This window comes from Hypanus sabinus, chromosome 8 (genome assembly GCF_030144855.1).
Source record: "Hypanus sabinus isolate sHypSab1 chromosome 8, sHypSab1.hap1, whole genome shotgun sequence".
Lineage (NCBI taxonomy): Eukaryota > Metazoa > Chordata > Chondrichthyes > Myliobatiformes > Dasyatidae > Hypanus > Hypanus sabinus.
In genome coordinates this window covers 106,807,760-106,828,595 of record NC_082713.1, presented here as the reverse complement: position 1 = coordinate 106,828,595, position 20,836 = coordinate 106,807,760, and the positions used below count along the sequence as shown (strand labels likewise).

Genomic DNA, 20,836 nt, shown 5'->3' with positions numbered 1-20,836 from the left:
CACTGAAGCTTTTGCCCGATACTCTAATCCTGGCAACCTGTTTAAAGGCACTTGCTATCCTCTGTGTAAAAGTCTTGCCCCAGACATACACTTTAAACATTCCTCTTCTCATCTTAAATACATGTCCTACAGTATTTGACATTTCTGCCCTGGAAGAAAAGTCTCTTGGACTGTCTATCCTAACTATGCCTCTAATAACGTTATAAACCTGGGTCACGACGTTCCCTGTGAGCTGATCGAAGTGCCATCACTGCAACTCATACTGTGCCATGCCCATCAGTGTCCAGAAGGTGGCAGCATGTCACAGCATTTGATGTTGTCAGTCTGTTTAATTCCCATTCCCCAGCCACACTGAGTTGGAAATGTCCCCACATTTATTCTGGAGTAAACCCATCGGCTGATTGGATTGGCCCATTCCCTCCTCCTTCCCTTTCTTCCATGGTCTGCTGTCTTCTCCTATCAGATTCCTTCTTCAAACTTTTCCACCTGTCACCCCCCCCATTTTCTCACTAATTCCCACCTTCCCCCTAACCTGATTTCACCCATGACCTGCCAACTTGTATTCTTTCCCCTCCCTCCCACCTTCTTATTCTGGCTTTTGCCTCCATCCTCACTTGATGAGGTGTTGCAGCCTGAAACAGTGATTGTTTATTCCCCTCCACAGACTCCCGGAAGAGCTCAACAGGTCAGGCAGACTTTGTGTGTGTTCCAGCCTTGATCTGCCTGGTTACCATTGTAAAACTGCGCCTCTGCTATGACCTCTGTTCCCAATGAGAAACACTGTTTCCTTCACCTCCTTCATAACTCCTTGAAAGTCAAAATCAAACTGCAAATACTGGAAATCGGAAATAGAGACAGATAACATTGTAAACACTCAGCAGATCAGGCAGCATTTGTAGGGAGAGAAATAATGTGGATATTTGCAGGTGAAACACTATCTATCTCTCTCTGTCCGTTGATGTTGCCTGACCTGTTGAGTGATTCCTGCTGGTTATTTAAGCTTTTAAACTGCTTTAAGGGTATCAGAATTTAGGAGGGAAGGAGGCAGGAAAAAGCCCACCAATTGTAATTTTGAAAAATATTAGATAGGCAATTAAGTTGCACTTCCTGCTCAGCCAGCTGTCAAAGCTGTAAAATCATTTAAATGTTTCTGAAACAAATTGAAGAGTCTTAAATATTAATCAAAAGAACATAAAACTGTTAAAACATTTAAATAAACAAATCTAAAAATACTAACTTTTAACATAATCCCTTCCAGCTGTTGCTCTCTTTTGAAAGAAGCCAGCATCTCTGGATTCCTGGCTGGAAATTGCATTGGAAACGCCAGCTTTAGTGGTGGGAAGCTGCCGGACTTACTTTGCACTCTGTGGTTGACCATTGCCCTAAGATTCCCTGCACACATCTGCCGACAAATGCACGGAAGTCCCATGCCTACAAGCAGTTGCTGTCATTAACCCTCAGAGTTCCTCTGCAAGTTCAGTGTGCAGATCGGATTGCTGTGCTCCAGATACAGTCGTTCATTTTGTGTTTAAAGTCTGTCATTATGGGAAGGTCATTGTGCTCAGTGCTGTTAAACAGACTCTGCCCTATCAAATCAGAGAGACATACAACATAGAAACAGGCCCTTCCGCCCACTGAGTTCCTGCTGACCATCAACCTCCCCATTACACTGATCCTCCTTTTTTCATTCTCTCTAAATCCTCCCTGATTCTACCACCCCACCTACCTGCTAAGGGCAACCTATAGCAGTTAGTTAACCTTGCTGTTCCTCATTTGCACAATTTAGTTATTTGCTTAATGTTACGTATGGTAGTTTTATGTACTGCTGCCACAACACTACCAGGGTCACAATGTGTATCAGTGTTAATAACCCTGCTTCTGATTCTGGACGTGGAGGGGAGCTGGAGCACCTGCGGAAACTCAGATGCTCTTAGTGTCATCGAGCTGTAGAGTGCAGACTCTTCTGTCTAGCTCGCTTGTGGCAGTCACATTGCCCCACTGACCTGCTTCCATTTCCCCATGTCTGGCCCATGTCCCTCTCACCCATCATGTTCCCCATACCCTCCACCTTCTGTGTGAAAAAATGTTGCCCCTCCACTCCCTTTTTAACTTTTTCCCTATCGTGTTGAACCTGTGCCCTCCCTCTACCCTCGGGAAAACACTTTGGCCATTCAGCTACCTATACTGTACTCCCAACTCACCCCTCACTCCAGGGAAAACAGTCGCAGCTGGTCCAGTCACTCCCTACAGCCCAAGTCCTAGAAACCCAGGTTCCATCCTGACCTCAGTGTGGAGGCATAGAGCACAGAAACAGGCCCACACCCTCCATACCTCTCCCATCCATGTACTTACCCAAACTTCTATTAAATGTTGAAATCAAACTCACATGCAACACTTGTGTTGGCAGATTGTTCTACACTCACACCAATCCCTGAATGAAGAAAATCTCCCTCATATTCACCTTCCTCTTATGATGGAATGGCAGAGCAGATTTGTTGGGCTAAATGGCCTAATTCTGCTCCTATGTCTTATGGGATTATGTTCTAAACATTTCACCTTTCACCCTTAATCTATGAACTCCATTTGTCATCTCACCTAGCCTCAGTGGAAAAAGCCTGCTTGCATTTATCCTATCTATTAATTTGTATACCTTAATCAAATCTCCCCTCATTCTCCTACGCTCTAGGAAATTAAAAAATCCGTACCAATTCAACTTTTCCCTATAAACCAGGACCTAAAGTCAAACTAATTAAACTAGTAATTAAATGCCTAACTAATCACTTCTGTCTGAAGTGTCCATTTCTCTCCATTCTCTGCACATTCATGTCTCTATTTAAGATCCTCTTAAATGCCTCGATCATATTTGCCTTCACCACCACATTTAACTGTGCATTCCAGGCACCAACAATCTGTAAAAAGCTCGCCTTACACACCTTCTTTAAACTTAAACCCCTCTCTTTAATGCATGCCATCTAGTATAATACTTTTTGAGATATATTAATAGTAGATATCTCTCTAGTATTATACTAAACAACTCCATTGAAAAAATTCAAACCTTCACCTTTGAGACTGGTGTTCATAAACAAAAGTCCAGTTATTCAGCTATCAAATCCTCTCATTAAATTCCAGATGCAAGTACTTTCTCAGGAAGAATCCGCTTGCAGGAATGATTTTGAACCTGCTTTTGGCAGTTTTCTTTTAAACGTTGATCATGGTGAGATCAGTTTGCATAGTAAATGTTTGCACGGGCAAGGGGTGCTTGGTTGAGAGGTCATGGTGGTAAACATTAACCACCTGTGAAGACCTTGAATTCTTGTTGATATTGGAACAGAGCTGAGATGAGAAAAACACCTCCAAACAGACTGCAGGGCAGGCAAGGCACAACCGAGTGTGGCGGAGCTGCTGGGTGGAGGAGAGAGGACCTCCACTTAATCAAACCACATACCACAGGTAATTGTCCAAACCCTGTTGTTCTGCAGGCTCCCAGGTCCCTCCAGGGTAGCAAACACAGGCAGTACCACCAAGGTCCAAGGAGCCAACGGCTCGAACAGGCGGAGTCAGAGTTTCAACACCATTGACAAGAACAAGCCTCTCCAGTATGCAGCCAGCAGCGAGCGAGGTAAGGGTTTCAGCTTCCTCATCTTCCTGTTCTTCTTGTTCCTGAGGCGCGTCTTACAAATGGAATGTGAGAGCAGGTCTAACTTTATAAAACAATGCTCAGACCTCATTACTTCAGTTCTGGTCACCATCTGATAGGAATCAACACACACAAAATGCTGGAGGAGCTCAGCATCTACGCAGGGGAATATGCAGTTGATGTATCAGGCTGAGACCCTTCATCAGGACTGGAAAGGAAGGGGGCAGAAGCCAGAATAAGAGAGTTGGGTGTGGGGGGGGGAAGGGAAGAGAGGTGGGAGAAATTACCTGGAGTTGCTGCAAGGATATAGAAGAAGGATGTGATGACGTTGGATTCTCACTGGAATTGTGCCTGGATGGGGTGGAGAAGCCGGGTTTGTTCTCCCTGGAGTGGAGGGCATTAAGAGCAGATGGATGAGGTGTAGAAAATGATAAGGAATATAGATAGGGTGGACTATGGGAAGATTGCTTCCTTAACAAAGTTCAGACTTCAAATTTCACAGTAAGTTTATTACCGAAGTACATACACCCATGTTACCATATGCTTCCCTGAGATTCATTTTCTTGCAGGCATTTACAGGAAAAGTAAAGAAATACGGCGGAATTTACAAAAATGCATTAGTGGGTGTTTCCATCAGTGGGGGAGCCTAGGACCGGAGGGCACAGCCTCAAAATATATCCCTTTAGAACAGAGATAACGAAGACTTTCTTAAGCCAGAGAGTGGTGAATCTGTAGAATTCATTGCCACAGACATCTGTGGAGGGCAAGCCATTGGGTGTATTTGAAGTAAAGGTTGATAGGTTCTTGATTAGTAAGGGCATCAAAGGCTTTGGGGATAAAGCAGGAGAATGGGGCCGAGAGGGATAATAAGTCAGCCACGATGAATGGCACAGAAGATTTGAATAGTTGAATGACCTAACTTTGCTCCTATGTCTTATGGTCTAAACACAATTGACAAACAACCAATGTGCAAAATACAAACTTTGCAACTACAAAACTAATCAAAATTAGAAATAGTTGAAACTAGGGAACATAGATTTAGAGGAGGGGTTCCCAACCCTTTTTATGCCATGGACCCCTACCATTAACTGAGGAGTCTGTGGACCCCAGGTTGGGAACCCCTGATTCAGAATGAAGGGGATAAAGATTTCTCAGGGATCTGAAGGGAATCTTCTCCACACAGAGTGGTTGAGTAACTGGAACAGACTGTTGAAGAGAGTGGGGGAAGCAATGTTTCCGATAGTTTTTCAGTTTTGTCGGGCCAAACACTTGAAATATTTGGGCCAAGTGCTTGGAAGATGGGTACCCCTGAGTCAACACTGGCATGGTGGGCCGAATGGCCTGTTTCCATGATATATGACTCATTCTCAGAGGTTTTTATCATCATTGTAAGGATCAAGGTTCAGGGATCAACTTTATATAAGATTCAAGATTGTTTAATGTCATTTCCAGTACACAAGTACAAAAGAGAATGAAATAATTGTTACTCCAGATCTGATGCAGCACAGTAAAAATTACAGTAGGATAAAGAACATAGTAAAAAGACACATTAAAAATAAATACATTGACTGATTTCATGTGCATAAAATGATTCTAGGCACGGGATGCTCTGTACTTAAGGTAACTGGCGGGAAATGATAAAGTAGTGGTGGTTGGGGATGTGGAGGGGTGAGTTATTGGGCGGTGGTGTTGATCAGTCTTATTGCCTGGGGAATGTAACTGATTTTGAGCCGTATACATTTACGTGTATTAGGAATTTGCTGTGGGGTGCTGGTGCGACGCACAACAAAAAAGAACAATGTTCAAAAGTTATAAAGAATTCAAAATAATTATAAAGAATAGTGTAGTGTGCGTAGGCCTCCGTTGGTCGGAGTTGACCATGGATATAGCATCCTAGCTGTCTGGATACGCAAGCCTGGGCAGTACGATATGGAGAGCCAGCTGATGCCATGTAGCAAGCTCCCCCTCTCCATGCATCTAATGAACCGAAAGGAACGGCAGAGACCGATACAGTTTGGTACCAGCAGTGTCACTGGAGTTGCCGGTCAGTGTTGAACTCAACGTAGACTGCTTTAGGGACTTCAGCTCCAGAGTTCTCACTTGGGATTCATTCCCAAAGCCTTTCACACGAGCGGGTTTCGCCCCAAGGCGGCAGAGGTTTGAAATCAGAGTTTTCCTTCTCCTAGTTGAGCTGCCAACCACGGCTGATGAGCCCCATCTGCCCGAAGTGACTGGTTTTATAGTGCCAGTGACCCACCTTTGCCCCTTCTCCTGTCAGTGGAAACTGTTCCACCGGGCTTCCAGACGTGAAGGCCAGGAGCTGGTCTTGGTTGTCAGCGACTAATTGAGATGCACACCATTGAGAGCATTTAATAGGTAGTGGGAGCTTGTCCCCACTACCACTCCCAGCTAGAACAATCATAAAGAATTATATAAACATAAAATTAGATGCACAAAAACAGAATAAAATGTGCATAAATAAATATCAGTAGGTACTTACAATGTAAACAGCATTATAAAAAGTGGTTTAAAGTGTTTACAGTAGAGTGCAGAGACTGAGGTAATAGTTGTTGGGGGGTGCTAACTAGAATGGTTGATCAGATTAACTGCCTGAGGGGGGGAAGAAACTTCTAAGGTGGTGTGAAGTTTTTCTTTTAATAGCCCTTTCTTTCACAGAAAGGAGCTTTTGGAAAAGTCAGTTTGCTGGGTGGGAAGTGTCTACGATGATTTTTCCTGCCTGCTTCTTTGTGCTGGACACATCCAAGTCCTGCAGTGATGGAGATTGTAGCTAATGAGCTTTTCCGCTGGTAGTTTTTAAAGATAATGCCATTCTGGGCTCAGCAAGCTCTCACTAATTGCAATATGACCCAACACAAAACCAGACAGCCGGTTTATTGGAAGGAATCCTTGCTCGGAAGCTGTCAATGTTGCATGTGTGGAAACTTATCACTTCCCAGGCTGAGTGTCTATACGCCCATTTTTGGGTCCTCTTTTCTACATCACTGTAGAAACTGGACCTGATATTTTCCAAGTCCAGGCTACTCTTGTCATCCCTATACTATATCTATGTGGGTGGGGGAGTTCTGTGCACTTTCACCCCACCCCCATCAGCCCAACCCATCACTTTACAGGGCTCTGTGGGGGAATCTAGATGATGTTTCTTCCCCCCCCCCCCCCAGAGTTCCCATTGTCGGGCATCCCTCCCCACTTCAACTGGACTTTGGTATCTGTCATGTTGGGCAATAACGTACCTTCATTCATGGACTCCTACCCCATCCACTTTGACCCCCCCTGTGCTCATCCAGAGGGTGGCTGGATTGTACCACGTGTCCCTCTCAGTCTACAGTCAGCCCCACAATGTGGTATCTGATGTTCATCCAGCCCACCTTCTGAAAGATCAGAGATCGAGGCAGCTAAACTCTAGTCCAGAGGTCGGCAACCTGCGGCTCCAGAGCCACATGCGGCTCTTTGATCTCTGTGATGCGGCTCCCCGTAGTAAACGTTGCCGACCCCTGCTCTAGTCCCTTCAGCATGCTTCAGAACCCCTGGCTGACAAACTGCAACTCAGAACAGTACCGCACAGTACGGACTCTTCAGCTCACAGTGTTGTGCTGACCTTTTAACCTACCGCAAGACCCTTTCCTCCCACATTGTCTCCCATTTGCTCTTTCATCCATGAGCCTATCTAAATGCCCCTTAAATGTCCCTAATGTATCTGCCTCTACCAACACCCCTAGCAGCACATTCCACACACCCTCCGCTCTCTGTGTAATAAAAAACCAAACTCTGACATTCCCCCATACTTTTCTCCAGTCACCTTAAAATGACGCCCCCTCTTATTAGCCATGTCCACCCTGCGAAAAAGTCTCTGGCTCTCCTTTCAGTCTATGCCTCTTATCTTGTATGCCTCTATCAAGTTGCCTCTCATACTCCTACGCTCCAAAAAGAAAAGCTCCTGGTTGCTGAATGTTTCCTCATAAGAGATGCTCTGATCCAGGCAGCATCCCAGTACATCTCCTCTGCTGCCTCTCTAAGCTTTCACCAATCTGTTGGAGAAATTGTCTAGAACAAGCAGCGTCTGCAGAGGAGAAAGAAATTGATGACGTTTCAATCGAGGTAGGTTTTCAAAGTGAAAGATCGATTGTTCCGTCCCTCTCCTCCTCCCTGCAGATAATCCAGATTCTGTTGTGTTTCCAGAACTGATAGATGTAGCACTGTGCAAAAGTCCTTGGCAGGTTTATACAGATAGGGTGCCCAAGACTTTTTCACGGTATTGTATTTGTCAACATGGAGCAGCTGAGTTTGTAAATGTGGCGAGAGCAAAGGCTGTTGGGAATGGTGAGGACAGAGTGCCGCGGGAGGGGTGTGGGACAGGTGGCAGGGAAGGAGTACTGGTCTACTGATCATTACAGAATGTCTCTCTGGTGCTCTCCCAGTCTCAGTCCAGAGGCCCACATCAGAATCAAGCTCATCACCATTCACAGATGTCATGAAATTTTATTTTGTGGCAGCAGTAGAGTGCAATGTACAGCACAGTCTGTAAGTGTGCGTGTGCACAATACTGTAAATATTGGCCAGAGTACAAATCGCCTGATCTTCTTGACGTTATGACTGTAGGACTTTTAAATCCACTTTGAGAACCTGTACCACCAGGCTGAATCCCAGCTTCTACCCCACTGTTAGCAGACTCCTGAACAGTTACCAGTCTATACAATAAAGCTGAACTCTTGATCTCTCAGTCTACCTCAACCCACCCCTTGCACTTTATACGTCTCTCTGCACTGTACTTACACTAATTGTATCTCTATATTCTGCATTTTGTTTTGTTTTCCTTTTTACCTTCTGGAAGTACTTTGTAAACAGAGTGATTTGTTTGGCTGGCACACAAACAAAAGATTTTCATGGTATCTTGCCAGATGTGACAGAAATAAACCAATCACTGATTAGCAGTGAATTCAGCCTCAGGTTAATCCGTAGCTTCAACAGTGTCACACCTGCTGGTACTTTGAACAGACTTGGGACGGGGTAGCAAACAATCTACTGGAGGAGTGACCCGATGAAGACTGGGTGACCCCTGCACTGAGCTCCTTTGCCCTGTCCACCAGTAAAGGCAGGATTTCCCAGTGATCACCCCTCTTCAATTGACTTCCTATTCTCATTCTGACATGTCTGCCTGTGGCCTTCCCTACCAGTATGATGAGGCTGCATTCAACAAAGCCTCCTACTCCATCTGGGTAGCCTCCAACCTGACAGCATCATCAGTGATTTCTCCCTCCTCCCCCAGCCTCTCTTTTACAATTCCCATTCTGGATCCCCTCTGTCCTCTTCTCATTACCTGCCTATCATTTCCTTCTGATTCCCCTCCCATGGTCCACTGTCCTCTCCCATCAGATTTCTTCTTCTTTAGCACTTTATCTCTTCCACCCATCACCTCCCAGATTCTTATTTCAAACCTCTTTTCCCCACCCACCTTATCTCACCTATCACCTGTCAGCTTGTACTTTACCCCCGCTTCCCTTCCTTTCCAGTCCCGTTGAAGAGTCTCAGCCCAAAGCATCGACTGTCTACTCCCCTGACTTGCTGAGCAAATCCAGCATCTTGTGTGTGTTCCTCAAGATTTCTGGCGGCTGCAGAATCCCTTGTGTTTGTGACTTGCTGGAGGAGGAACTCAGTGGGTTGAACAGCATCTGTAGGAGAAAAGGAATTGTCGATATTTCAGGTCAATACCCTGCATCAATTTGTTTCCTCCCTCAGATGCTGCTCGGCCTGCTGAGTTTTCCCAGTAGGTTGTTTGTTGCCCCTGCCATCTCCTGTGTCTCCAGTCTGGTTGCACACAAGGTCTCAGGAGAAGTACAACTTCTGATTCAGAGGAAAATGTGTGCTTGCTTTTGCAAAGCGTATGCATGTGAAGAGTTCATCTGTTCCAAGGAGACTCTTGTTTCAAGTTACCCTAAGGTTACGTGATTGGATATACAAGTAAAGACAGGAAGACAGTCACCATCTCCGGGCCTCCTGCCTTTCACATTGCGGACATACCTTCAGACTTGATGACACTGTAAGCTTGACTTGTGAGCGGTGAGGGCGGTTTCTGGGCTCACAGCCATGTGTGGAAGAAGGCACAATGGCCCCCTCTATTTGGCCCACACACACCACACACACATACACACACACATTTTGTCCGCTGCTGTCTGTGGTCTTGACATCATCTTTTATTTGGGAATGGAAAAGGAGGAGTTGTGCCTTGGAATGAGGCCACAGGATCTGGACTCCCTGCCTCCTGCAGGAGAAAGTTCACTCAGGATCACCGGAGCAAACAGGACAAGATCGTGTGTCCTGTCCCGGTCGGAAAGCCGCCAGGGGTAGGTCTTAAAAGCTGCTGCATGTTTGATGAGGAAGGCTGGACGCATTTGCAAAACAGCCCTGGTTAATCAGCTAATGCTCCTCTGCTGGTGAGTCTCAATTCCGAAGGAATGAGGGGAGGTGGACTGCCTGCTCAGTAACCACACCAGTGCTCTGAAGTTCTGGGATGAAAGAATGATGCCGAGAAGAAGGATGGGATGTCTCAGGGCTGACAACGTGGGGCCAATGGCAGACTTGCTGATGTAATGAAAACTTGTATTGCATGTAACCATAGGACTGTGACTAGCAGGTGGGCCCAGGGACACCATCAGGTATTACCTGGCACCAACTTCAAAAGGTGTGGCATGGTAGCATAGCGCTTAGCTTAACATTTATAGCTCCAGCAGTCGGTGTTCCATTCCATCAATCTCGCCATGACCTCACAGGTTTCCTCTGGGTGCTCTGATTTCGTCCCACATTCCAAGGACATACAGGTTGGGGTTAGCACGTCATGTTGGTGCCAGACAAAAGTTCTGGAGGAACTCAGCAAGTCATGCAGCCTCTCTGGTGGGGAATAAACAGGCTTGAAATGGTTCTGACGACTTATCTCAGCTTGAAGCATTGACTGTTTATTCCCCTCCAGAGGCACTGAGTTCCTCCAGCATTTTGTACGGGCAGGTTTCGGTGATGTGCTGAGCTGTGTTCATTAAGTCTTTGCAGTTTCTCACTGTTATGTGCAAAGGAATTGCTGGGTGTGGTGGATAGATCTGAGGAGCTAGAGGCTGTTCTTTGAGAGGGTTAAGTTAAAGGGGAAGATTTGGAGGGAGTATCTGTACTGAGAATGGATGTTCACTTTGACAGACGGCATAGATTAGTTAACGACTAACGGCAACTAGGAATGGTGTGGTAGCGAGGCAGTTAGCTTAACGCTGTTACAGTACCAGCGACCCAGCCGCTGTTGTATGTTTTCCCTGTGACTGGGGTTCCTGTGGGTGCTCCTTCCTCCTCCCTCATTCTCAAGACATACCGGTTAGTCAGTCTATTGGCTACGTGGGTGTAATTGGGCCTTGTAGGTTCTTTGGGCCAGAAGGGCCTGTTACCATGCTGTATCTCTAAATAAAATAAAGCAAAACTTTCAAACGTAAATTGGTAAGGTGAGACAGATGTGCCATCACCAAGGATTTCCATGCTCCAGGTTGCAGGGCTGCTGTCCTCACCACTGTTAAGCAACGTCAATTTCAGGAGACACAGGAGATGGCAGATGCTGGAATCTGGAACGACACCGTCCGCTGGAGGACCTCCACAAGTCAGGCAGCATCTGTGAAGGGAAGAGGCAATTGTTGATAGATTCACTCTCATATCTAAAGTGGAACTCATAGAAAACTCACCAACATCTACTTTGATAGAAATTTGCCAAGCTCTGTCAATCCTTATCAACTTCAACTGGAAAATATACTTGTTTTAACTGGGAGATGTCAGTATCAGAATCAATTTTACTCTTACTGGCATATGACAGGAAATTTGTTTCATGGCAATGTTAAAGTGCGATTCATAAAGACCACTATGAATTACAATAGGTATAAGCAGTGCAGAAAGAGAGGAAAAGAGGTTCTGTGGTCGAGAGTCAATCTACCATACAATATGTCAATTTAAGTGCCTGATAACAAGAAGGCAGGAGCTGTCTTTGTGCCTGATGGAAGGGAGTGAAGAGAGAAGGTCTGGGGTGGCTGGGGTCCGATCATGTTGGCTGCTTTACTGAGGTCACGGTAGATATAGACAGTCTGTGGGGAAGAAGCTGGTTCTGGCGAGGAGCTGAGCTGCCTGCAGTTTCTTGCGATCACAGTTGCCATATCAAACCATTATACATCCAGATAGGATGCTTTCTATGGTGCATCAATAAAATTTGTCAAGAGTCATTGGGGTCATACCGAATTTCTTTAGGCTCCTGACAAAGTCGAGGCATGGGTGAGCCTTCTCTGCTGTGAAATCAGTAGGGTTGGACCAGGATGTACAACTCTCAACCTCACCACCCCTGATGTAAACAGGAGCATGTGCATCCCCTTTCAGGAGTCAACGCCAAACTTTTTTGTTTTGTTGACATTGTGGTAAAGGTCGTCATGACTCCATGTCACTAAGCCTAGATGGAGTAGACATGGAGAGGACGTTTCCTTTAGTGGGGGAGCCCAGGACTAGAGGGCACAGACTTAGAATACCATTTCATCCCTTTAGAACAGAGATGAGGAGGAATTGTCTGAGTCAGAGGGAGGTGAATTCATTACCATAGACAGCTGTGTGGGCTAAGACATTGGATATATTTAAAATGGAGGTTAAGAGGTCTATGCGGAGAAAGCAGGAGAATGGGGGGTTATTTATTAGAGCAGGGGACCCAACCTGGAGCTCACAAACCCCTTGCTTAATAGTATTAGTCCATGGCATAAAAAGGTTTCAAAGATACAGTTAATGTTGGAGAAATGTATATGATATGCACCCTGAAATGCTTTTTCTTCGCAACCATCCATGAAAACAGAGGAGTGCCCCAAAGAACGAAAGACAGTTAAATGCTAGAACCCCAGAGTACACCCCCAGCTCCCCCCTCCCACACGTAAGCAGCAGCAAAGAATGATCCCCCCTCCCCCACCAGCAAAAAAAAGCATCAGCACCCACCATCGAGCACTCCGGCGTGCAGCAAAGACACAGACTTGCAGTACTTCAAAGACTACTCATTCACCCGGTAATTGACATACCACAGGCTCTCTCTCTCACTAATGAGGGAGAAAGAGATGTCTCCGTTTCACAGCGAGAGGGGGACTTAACAAAAAACTCACTGGTTTATGATGTTAAAAGTCTGTTGCCTCGCTTTTTCAGAGCTCTGTGCCCAAAGATCTCAGGTCACCAGGCATACAGCCAAAGAGCTCCCAGCTCCCAGGACAATGACCTTCGATCTGCCTGTCCCCAGAGCCCCTGGCCTCTAAAGCCGATCCAAACTCTTAGGCTGCACCCTTGGCGTGTCGGATAATAGCCAGTCGTGAAACGTGGAGAGTGGATTCCATTCCCGCAAAGAACTGTAGTCAGCGTGTAACTCCAGGTCAGGGTCTTTGAAAGAACCCTGAAAGGGAACAATAGAAATATTAAAGATAGAAATAGAACTGTTTCAGAAGATGTAAGCAAAGGAGTCACCATTTAGTGCCTAATCGACACAGGCCTCCAATCCAGGAAAAAAAAGACATTCCAACACATAGGTGAGTGCTAGAATCCGGGGAGGGGAGATGATGGCATGTGGGAAGAACTGCATGTGATTAGTGCAGGACTAATAGAAATTGGTGCTTGATGGTTAGTGGGCTGAAGGGCCTGGGTCTGTGCTCTGCGAGTCTCCATCAAGGAGAGCTTGTAGCTCATACTCTCTATGAAATTGCAAAGCCTGAGTTTGAAACAATTGGCAGTGCAGGGAGAGGTCGGTGTTTGTGACACTGCACTCAGATTTATTTGCAGCCTTCGTGAAATGGAGGTTTAATGAGGCATGGTTATCAAGTAGTCCTCTCTCAGCATGTCTGCAGAATACAGATTAGTGCCAGATTTTACAGTGGGGTTAGATCATGGTTGCACACTCATTTACACCAAGGAAGTAGTGAAGCAGAGGGATGCAGACCTAGTGGGCTGCATTGCTCCCTCTTAGAGTCACTAAGCACTACAGTTCAGAAACAGGCCTTTTGGTCCATCTAGTCCATACCCTTTACAGAAAAACATTTATTTTAGACTCTTCCATTTTCACTCTGAGTAAATGTGCAGTCCTGAAAAGAATGAAAAAGACTGTAAAAGCTGGAACAGGAGAAATTGGTGGAAATCCTCAGAGCTGTGGGAAGAGAAACCCAGAGTTAACCCCCTCATCTGATTCCACTCACTCACTACTCCCTGTGTAAAATATCTATCTCTGACATTTTCCCTAAACTTTCCCGCTCATATAGCCATTGAAATTTAAATTGATTGTGGACTTCAGAAAGTCCAGACTGACCACGCACCAGTCGTCGTCAAGGGATCAGCAGCGGAAAGGGTGAGCAGTTTCAAGTTCTTGGATGTCAACGTTTATAAAAACCTACCCTGGGCCCAACATATTGATGCAATCACAAAGAAGACATGACAGCGGCTACATTTCATTAGGAGTTTGAGGAGATTTGGTATGTCACCAATGTCTAGCAAATTCCTACAGATGTACTGTGGAGCACATTCTAATTGGTTGCATCTCGTATGGAGGGGCCACTGCACAGGATCAGAAACAGCTGCCGAAGGTTGCAAACTCAGCCAGCTCCATCATGGACAGCAGCCTCTCCAGCATCAAGCCCATCTTCCAAAGCTGGTGCCCCAAAAAGGCAGCATCCATTGTTCAGGAACCCCATCACCCAGGATTTTGTCTCTTATTATTTCTACCATCAGAGAAAATGTACAAGAGCCTGAAGATGCACACTTAACATTTTAGGAAAAGCTTCTACCCTCCACCATTAGATATCTGAATGGACAATGAATCAAACTATGAACACTACTTCACTATTTTTACTCTCTTTTTGCACTATTTATTTAAACTCTACAGAGTCATGGAGAAGTACAGAAACAGGCCTTCAGCCCATCTAGTCCATGCCAAAACTATTTAAACTGCCTACTCCCATCGACCTGCACCGGGACCATAACCTTCCATATCCCTGCTATACAGGTACCTAACAAACCCCTCTTAAATGTTGAAATTGAGCTCTCATTCATTACTTGTGCTGGCAGCTCTCATGACACTCTGAATGAAGAAGTTTCCCCTGTTGTTCACTTGAGCTTCTTGTCTTTCACCCTTAACCCATGAGCTCTGGTTGCAGTCACACCGAATCTGTTTGCATTTACCCTATCTATAGCCCTCAATTTTGTATACCTCTATCAAATCTCCTCTCAATCTTCTATATCCTAAAGAATACAATCCTAACCCATTCATTCCTTATAGCTCTGGTCTTCCAGACCTGACAACATTCTTGTGAAATTTCTGTAGTCTAACAGCTTTGCTTACATCTTTCCTGTAGGTAGTTGACTAAAACAGCACACAATATCCCAAGTTAAGCCTCACCAATGACTTATACAACTTCAATATAACATTCCCTCTCCTGTGCTCAGTACATTGATTTATGAAGGCCAATGTGCCAAAAGCTTTCACTACGACTCTATCTGCCTGTGACACTTCTTTCAACAAATTATGGACCTGTATTCCCAGATCCTTTAGGTCTACCATACTCCTCAGTACCCTACTGTTCACTGTGTAAGACCTACCCTGGTTGGTCCCACCAATGTGCAAAACCTCACTCAAGTCTGTATTAAGCTCTCTGCCATTTTTCAACCCATTTTTCCAGCTGATTCAAATTTCTCTAAAAGCCATGATTGCCTTCCCCACTGTCCACTACACCCCCAATCTTGGTGTCATCCACGAATGTGCTGATCAGGTTTAACCACATTATCATCCAGATCATTGCTATAGATGACAAACAATGACAATGACACCCAGCACTGATCCATGGGGCACACCACTTGTCACAGGCCTCCAATCAGAGAGGCAAACCTCCACTACCACTCTCTGGCTTTTCCTACAAAGCTAATGTCCAATCCAGATTTCCCACAACTGATGTCAGACTCGCCAGCCAATAGTTTTCTGGTTTGTGTTTAGAGCCTTTTTTAAAAACAGTGGAACAACAGTGGCTATTCTCCAATCCTCTGGTACCTCTCCTGTCGCTAAGGATGATTTAAATATCTCTGCTAGGGCTCAGACTATTTTTAAACTTGCCTCCTGCAGGGTCTGAGGGAACATATTGTCAGGCCCTGGGGATTTATCCACCCTCATTTGCCTCAGTGTAGCAAGCACCTCCTCCTCTGTAATCGTACAGAGTCCAGGAAGTTGATGCTGCCTTGCCTCACATCTATAGTCTCTGTTTCCAACTCATGAGTAAATACAGATGCAAAGAATTCATTTATGATTCCCCCCCTCCCCCCATCTGTTTTGACTCCACACATGGATTGCCATTCTGGGCTAACTTTGTCCCCTGCAATCCCTTTGAACAATCTACAGAATCCCTGAGGATTCTCCTTCATCTTGCCTGCTAGGGCAACTTTATGCCTTTTTGCCCTCCTGTTTTCTTTCTTTAGTGTTCTCTTGCATTTCTTACTCTTAATAAGCAGCTCATTTGCTCCTTCCTGCCTATACCTGTTATGTACTTCCTTTTTTCTCTTAACCAGGGCCTCAATATCTCTTGAAAACCAAGGCTCCCTACACTTGCTATCTTTACCGTTTATTCTGACAGGCACATACAAACTTTGTACCCTCAAAAAAGTACCTCCCACTTTCCAAGTACACCTTTGCTGGGAAACAGCCTGCCCCAGTCCACACTTGCCACATTATTTCTGATACCATCAAATTCGGCCTTGCTCCAGCTTAGAATTTCAACCCGTGGACCAGACCTATCTTTTTGCATATTTACCTTGAAACCAATGGCATTGTGATCACGAGATGCAAAGTGTTCCCCTACACAAACTTCTGTTACCTGCCTTTCTCATTCCCTAATAGCAGATCCAGTACTGCACTCTCCCTCATTGGGACGTCTATGTACTGATGAAGGAAACTTTCTTGAACACAAACTCCACCCCATCTAGTCCTTTTACAATATGGGATTTCCAGTCAATATGTGGAAAGTTAATTCACCTCCTGTAACAATGTTATATTTCTTACAACAGTCTACAAGCTCTTTACAAATCTGTTACTCTAAGTTCCAAGGACTATTGGGTGGTCTGTAATATAGCCCCATTAATGTGATTATACCTTTCTTATTTCTCAGTTCCATCCATAAGTCCTCACTGGTTGACTTCTCCAGTCTGATTTGATGGAGCACTGCCATAACACTTTCCTGACTATTAACACCAATCCTCCTCCTTTAATCCCTTCCAGAATGTCACATCCAAAATAACCGAACCACAAAACCATAACATGTAGGAGCAGAAGTAGGCCATTCAGCCAATCAAGTCTGCTCCACCATTCTATCATGGCTGATCCCAGATCCCACTCAACCCCATTCACCCATCTTCTGGCCATATCCTTTGATGTCCTGACTAATCAGGAAACTATCAACTTCTGTCTTAAGTATACCCACAGACTTGGCCACCACCGCAGTCTGACATAGAACGTTCCACAGATTCACTACTCTCTGGCTAAAAAAAATCCGCCTTACCTCTGTCCTAAAAGATCACCCCTCAATTTTGAGGCTGTGCCCTCTAGTTCTGAACACCCCTACCATAGGAAACATCCTCTCCACATCCACCCAATCTAGTCCTTTCAACATTTCGTAGGTTTCAGTGAGATCACCCCACATTCTTCTAAATTGGAGTGAGTTCAGGCCCAAAGCTGCCAACTGGTTCTGTGTTAACCCCTCCATTCCTGGAATAATCCTCGTGAACTTCCTCTGGACTCTCTCCAATGACAACATCCTTTCTGAGATATGAGGTCCAAAACTGTTGGACAATACTCCAAGTGCCTTATAAAGGCTCAGCATTACCTTGCTGTTACATTCTATTCACCTTGAAATAAGTGCCAACATTGCATTTGCCTTCTTTACCACAGACTCAACCTGTAAACTAACCTCTGGGAGTCTTGCACGAGAACTCCTAACCTCTGTACCTCTGATGTTTGAACCTTCTCCCCATTTATATAATAGTCCACACTATTGTTCCTTTTACCAAAATACATTATCATACATTTCCCAACACTATATTCCGTCTGCCACTTTTTTTGCCCATTTTCCAATTTGTCCAAGACCTGCTGCAATCACATTGCTTCCTCAGCCCTACCTACCCCTCCACCTATCTTCATATCATCTGCAGACTTTGCCACAAAGCCATCAATTCCATTATCCAAATCACTGACAGACAATGTGAAAAGCAGCGCTTCCAATACTGACCCGAGAAACACCACTGAACACTGGAAACAGAAAAGACCCTTTTGTTCCCACTCACTGTCTCCTGCCTGTCAGCCATTCCGCTATCCAAGCCAGTATCTTTCCTGTAATGCCATTGGATTTTATCTTGTTAGGCAGCCTCGTGTGTGGCACCTTATCAAACGCTTTCTGAAAATCCAAGTAAATGACATCCACTGCCTTCCTTTTGTCCACCCTGCTTGTATCTTCCCCAAAGAATTCTAAGAGATTTGTCAGGTAAGATTTTCCTTTACAGAAACCATGTTGACTTTAACTTATGTTATCATTTGTCTCCAAATACCCCAAAACTTCATCCTTAATAATAGAGTTCAACACTTTCCCAACCACTGAGGTTAGTCTAACCGGCCTATAATTTCCTTTCTTTTGCCCCTCTCCCTTCTTAAAGAGTGGAGTGACATTTGCAATCTTCCAGTCCTCTGCCAGAATCAAGTGACTCTTGAAAGATCATGACAAATGCATCTGCTATCTCTTCAGCAAACACTCTCAGGACTCTGGGATGCAGTCCATCAGGCCCAGGTGACTTACCCACTTGAATACCTTTCAGTTTGCCTAGCACAGGGGTCAGCAACCTTTACCACTGAAAGAGCCACTTGGACCCGTTTCCCACAGAAAAGAAAACACTGGGAGCCGCAAAACCCGTTTGACATTTAAAATGAAATAACACTGCATACAACGTTTTGTTTTGCCTTTATGCTATGTATAAACAAACTATAATGTGTTGCATTTATGAAATTGATGAACTCCTGCAGAGAAAACGAAATTACATTTCTGCATGCAACAAAAACATTTTGAACTCCGAAAAAAAGACGTTGGGTTGAAGGTTACTTTTAAGTAAAATACTCAACGTCTATTTGAGTCCTTCTTGTATTTATGAAAAACGCCAAACTTAAATTTGCCGCCAGCAGCAAACCAAAAATAACGTCAGCCAGCTGTCAACCTGAAAAATAAAAGGACTATTTCACTGAACAATGAAAACATATGAATATACGTAAAATAATAGGCAATTAAAATATTTATCATACTTGGTCAGGTTGACTCACACCTGACAATGCAGTTGTATTCAGTAGGGATGGATTGATGCTTAGGGGAGTGACCGGGAAGGATAATGTGTTTTTTTCCTCTCTGAACTCACAGAAGCGTTTCCCAAACGATGTTTGCATTGCGATGATTGCAGAACGTAAATACTCCGAATTTATCATGTCATGACCTTGTTTGAACTCTCTCAAATTGGGGAAGTGAGACAATGTGCCTTTCTGTAAATCTCTGGCAAGCACTGTCAACTTGCGCTCGAATGCCAAAACATCCTCCAACATGTGCAGGGCTGTTCGTCCTTACCCCATTGAAGAGCAGTGTTCAGCGTGTTCAGGTGAGCTGTCATGTCTACCATGAAGTGTAGCTTTTCCAGCCACTAGCTGTTCCAGCTCAGGAAAGGTGGGCCCTTTGCTGCCCAGGAAAGTTTTCACTTCTTCCAGACACGCGACAAAGCGTTTCAGCACCTCCCCTCTGGACAGCCAGCGATAAAAACACGTTGTAGCGGTGTGCTACACGCAGTCAGTAAACTGCAGTCAAAGATAGCTTTATTCGAACTAAACAGCCTTGCTTTTAAGCCTCCCTCAACCCGCCCCCCATGGGCGCGGATGCTGCAAAAGACACGTACTCACAAACCCCCGTAGGCTATCTCCCTTAGCCTGAACGCTGGCTAATTGTGAGCCGGTTCGGATGTGTCAGGAAATGGGTCGCCACAACGTCTTAATTAGATTGTACAAGATCACCATAATCTTCAAATTTAGAATTACATTTCAAAAACTAACAAACTAACATAAAATACATTTTAATTAAATACTGACCAATTATTTCCCAAAGCAACAGGGAGCCACAGCACAGACGTAAAAGAGCCACATGTGGCTCCGGAGCCGCGGGTTGCCGACCCCCGGCCTAGCACTATTTCTTTTGCAATAGTAATGGCACTCACTCCTGCTCCCTGACACTCACGGACCTCTGACACATCACCAGTGTCTTCCACAGTGAAGACAGATACAAAGTACTCATTAAGTTCTTTGTCCCCCATTACCTCCTCACCAGTATCATTTTCCATTGGTTCAATATCAACTCTCACCTCCCTTTCACTCTTAATATAAAGCAGAATAAGTTTTTTCAGTTATATAATTAGCTAGTCTGCCCTCATATTTCATCTTTTCCCTTCTTTTAGCTCTTTTTGTTGTCTTTTGCTGGATTTTAAAAACTTCCCAATCATTCAACTTCCCACTCACTTTTGCTACCTTATATGCCCTTTCCTTGGCTTTTATGCAGTCTTTAACTTCCTTTGTCAGCCACGGTTCCCTGCCTCTGCTATTTGAGAACTTCTTCCTCTGTGGGACATATCTATCCTGCGCCTTGTGAACTATTCCCAGAAACTTCACCCATCTCAGCTCTGCCGTCATCCCCACCAGGATCTTCCTCCAATCCAGCCAGGCAAGCTTCTCTCTCATGCTTCTGTAATTCCCTTTATTCCACTGATTAATGTGACTTGTACTTCTCCCTCTCAAAATGCAGAATGAATTCAATCATATTATGATCACTGTCTCCTAAGGGTTCCTTTACATTAAGCTCCCTAATAAAGATCTGAGTTATTACACAACACCCAATCTAAGAAAGCCTTTCCACGAGCTGCTCTAAAAAGCCATCTTGTAGGCATTCAACACATTCTTTCGCTTGCAATCCAACACCAACCTGATTTTCCCAATCCCCTTGCATATTGAAGTCCCCCATTACAATTGTGTTATTACCTTTGTTACATGCCTTTTCCAGCTCCCTTTGCAATCTCAACCCCACATCTTGGCAACTGTTTGGAGGCCTGTAT

General features: G+C 44.8%; 1 protein-coding gene across 3 annotated transcripts in view; it reads left to right on the top strand.

Annotated features, from left to right (window-relative positions):
• The window catches only part of nav3 (neuron navigator 3), a 449,774-nt gene that overhangs the window by 132,304 nt on the left and 296,634 nt on the right, over positions 1-20,836 (top strand). For all 3 annotated transcript variants that reach the window (XM_059977545.1, XM_059977548.1, XM_059977547.1), the window contains one exon: positions 3,480-3,619. In XM_059977545.1, the coding sequence (XP_059833528.1) occupies positions 3,480-3,619 (140 nt within the window). The remainder of the gene's footprint in view (positions 1-3,479; positions 3,620-20,836) is intronic.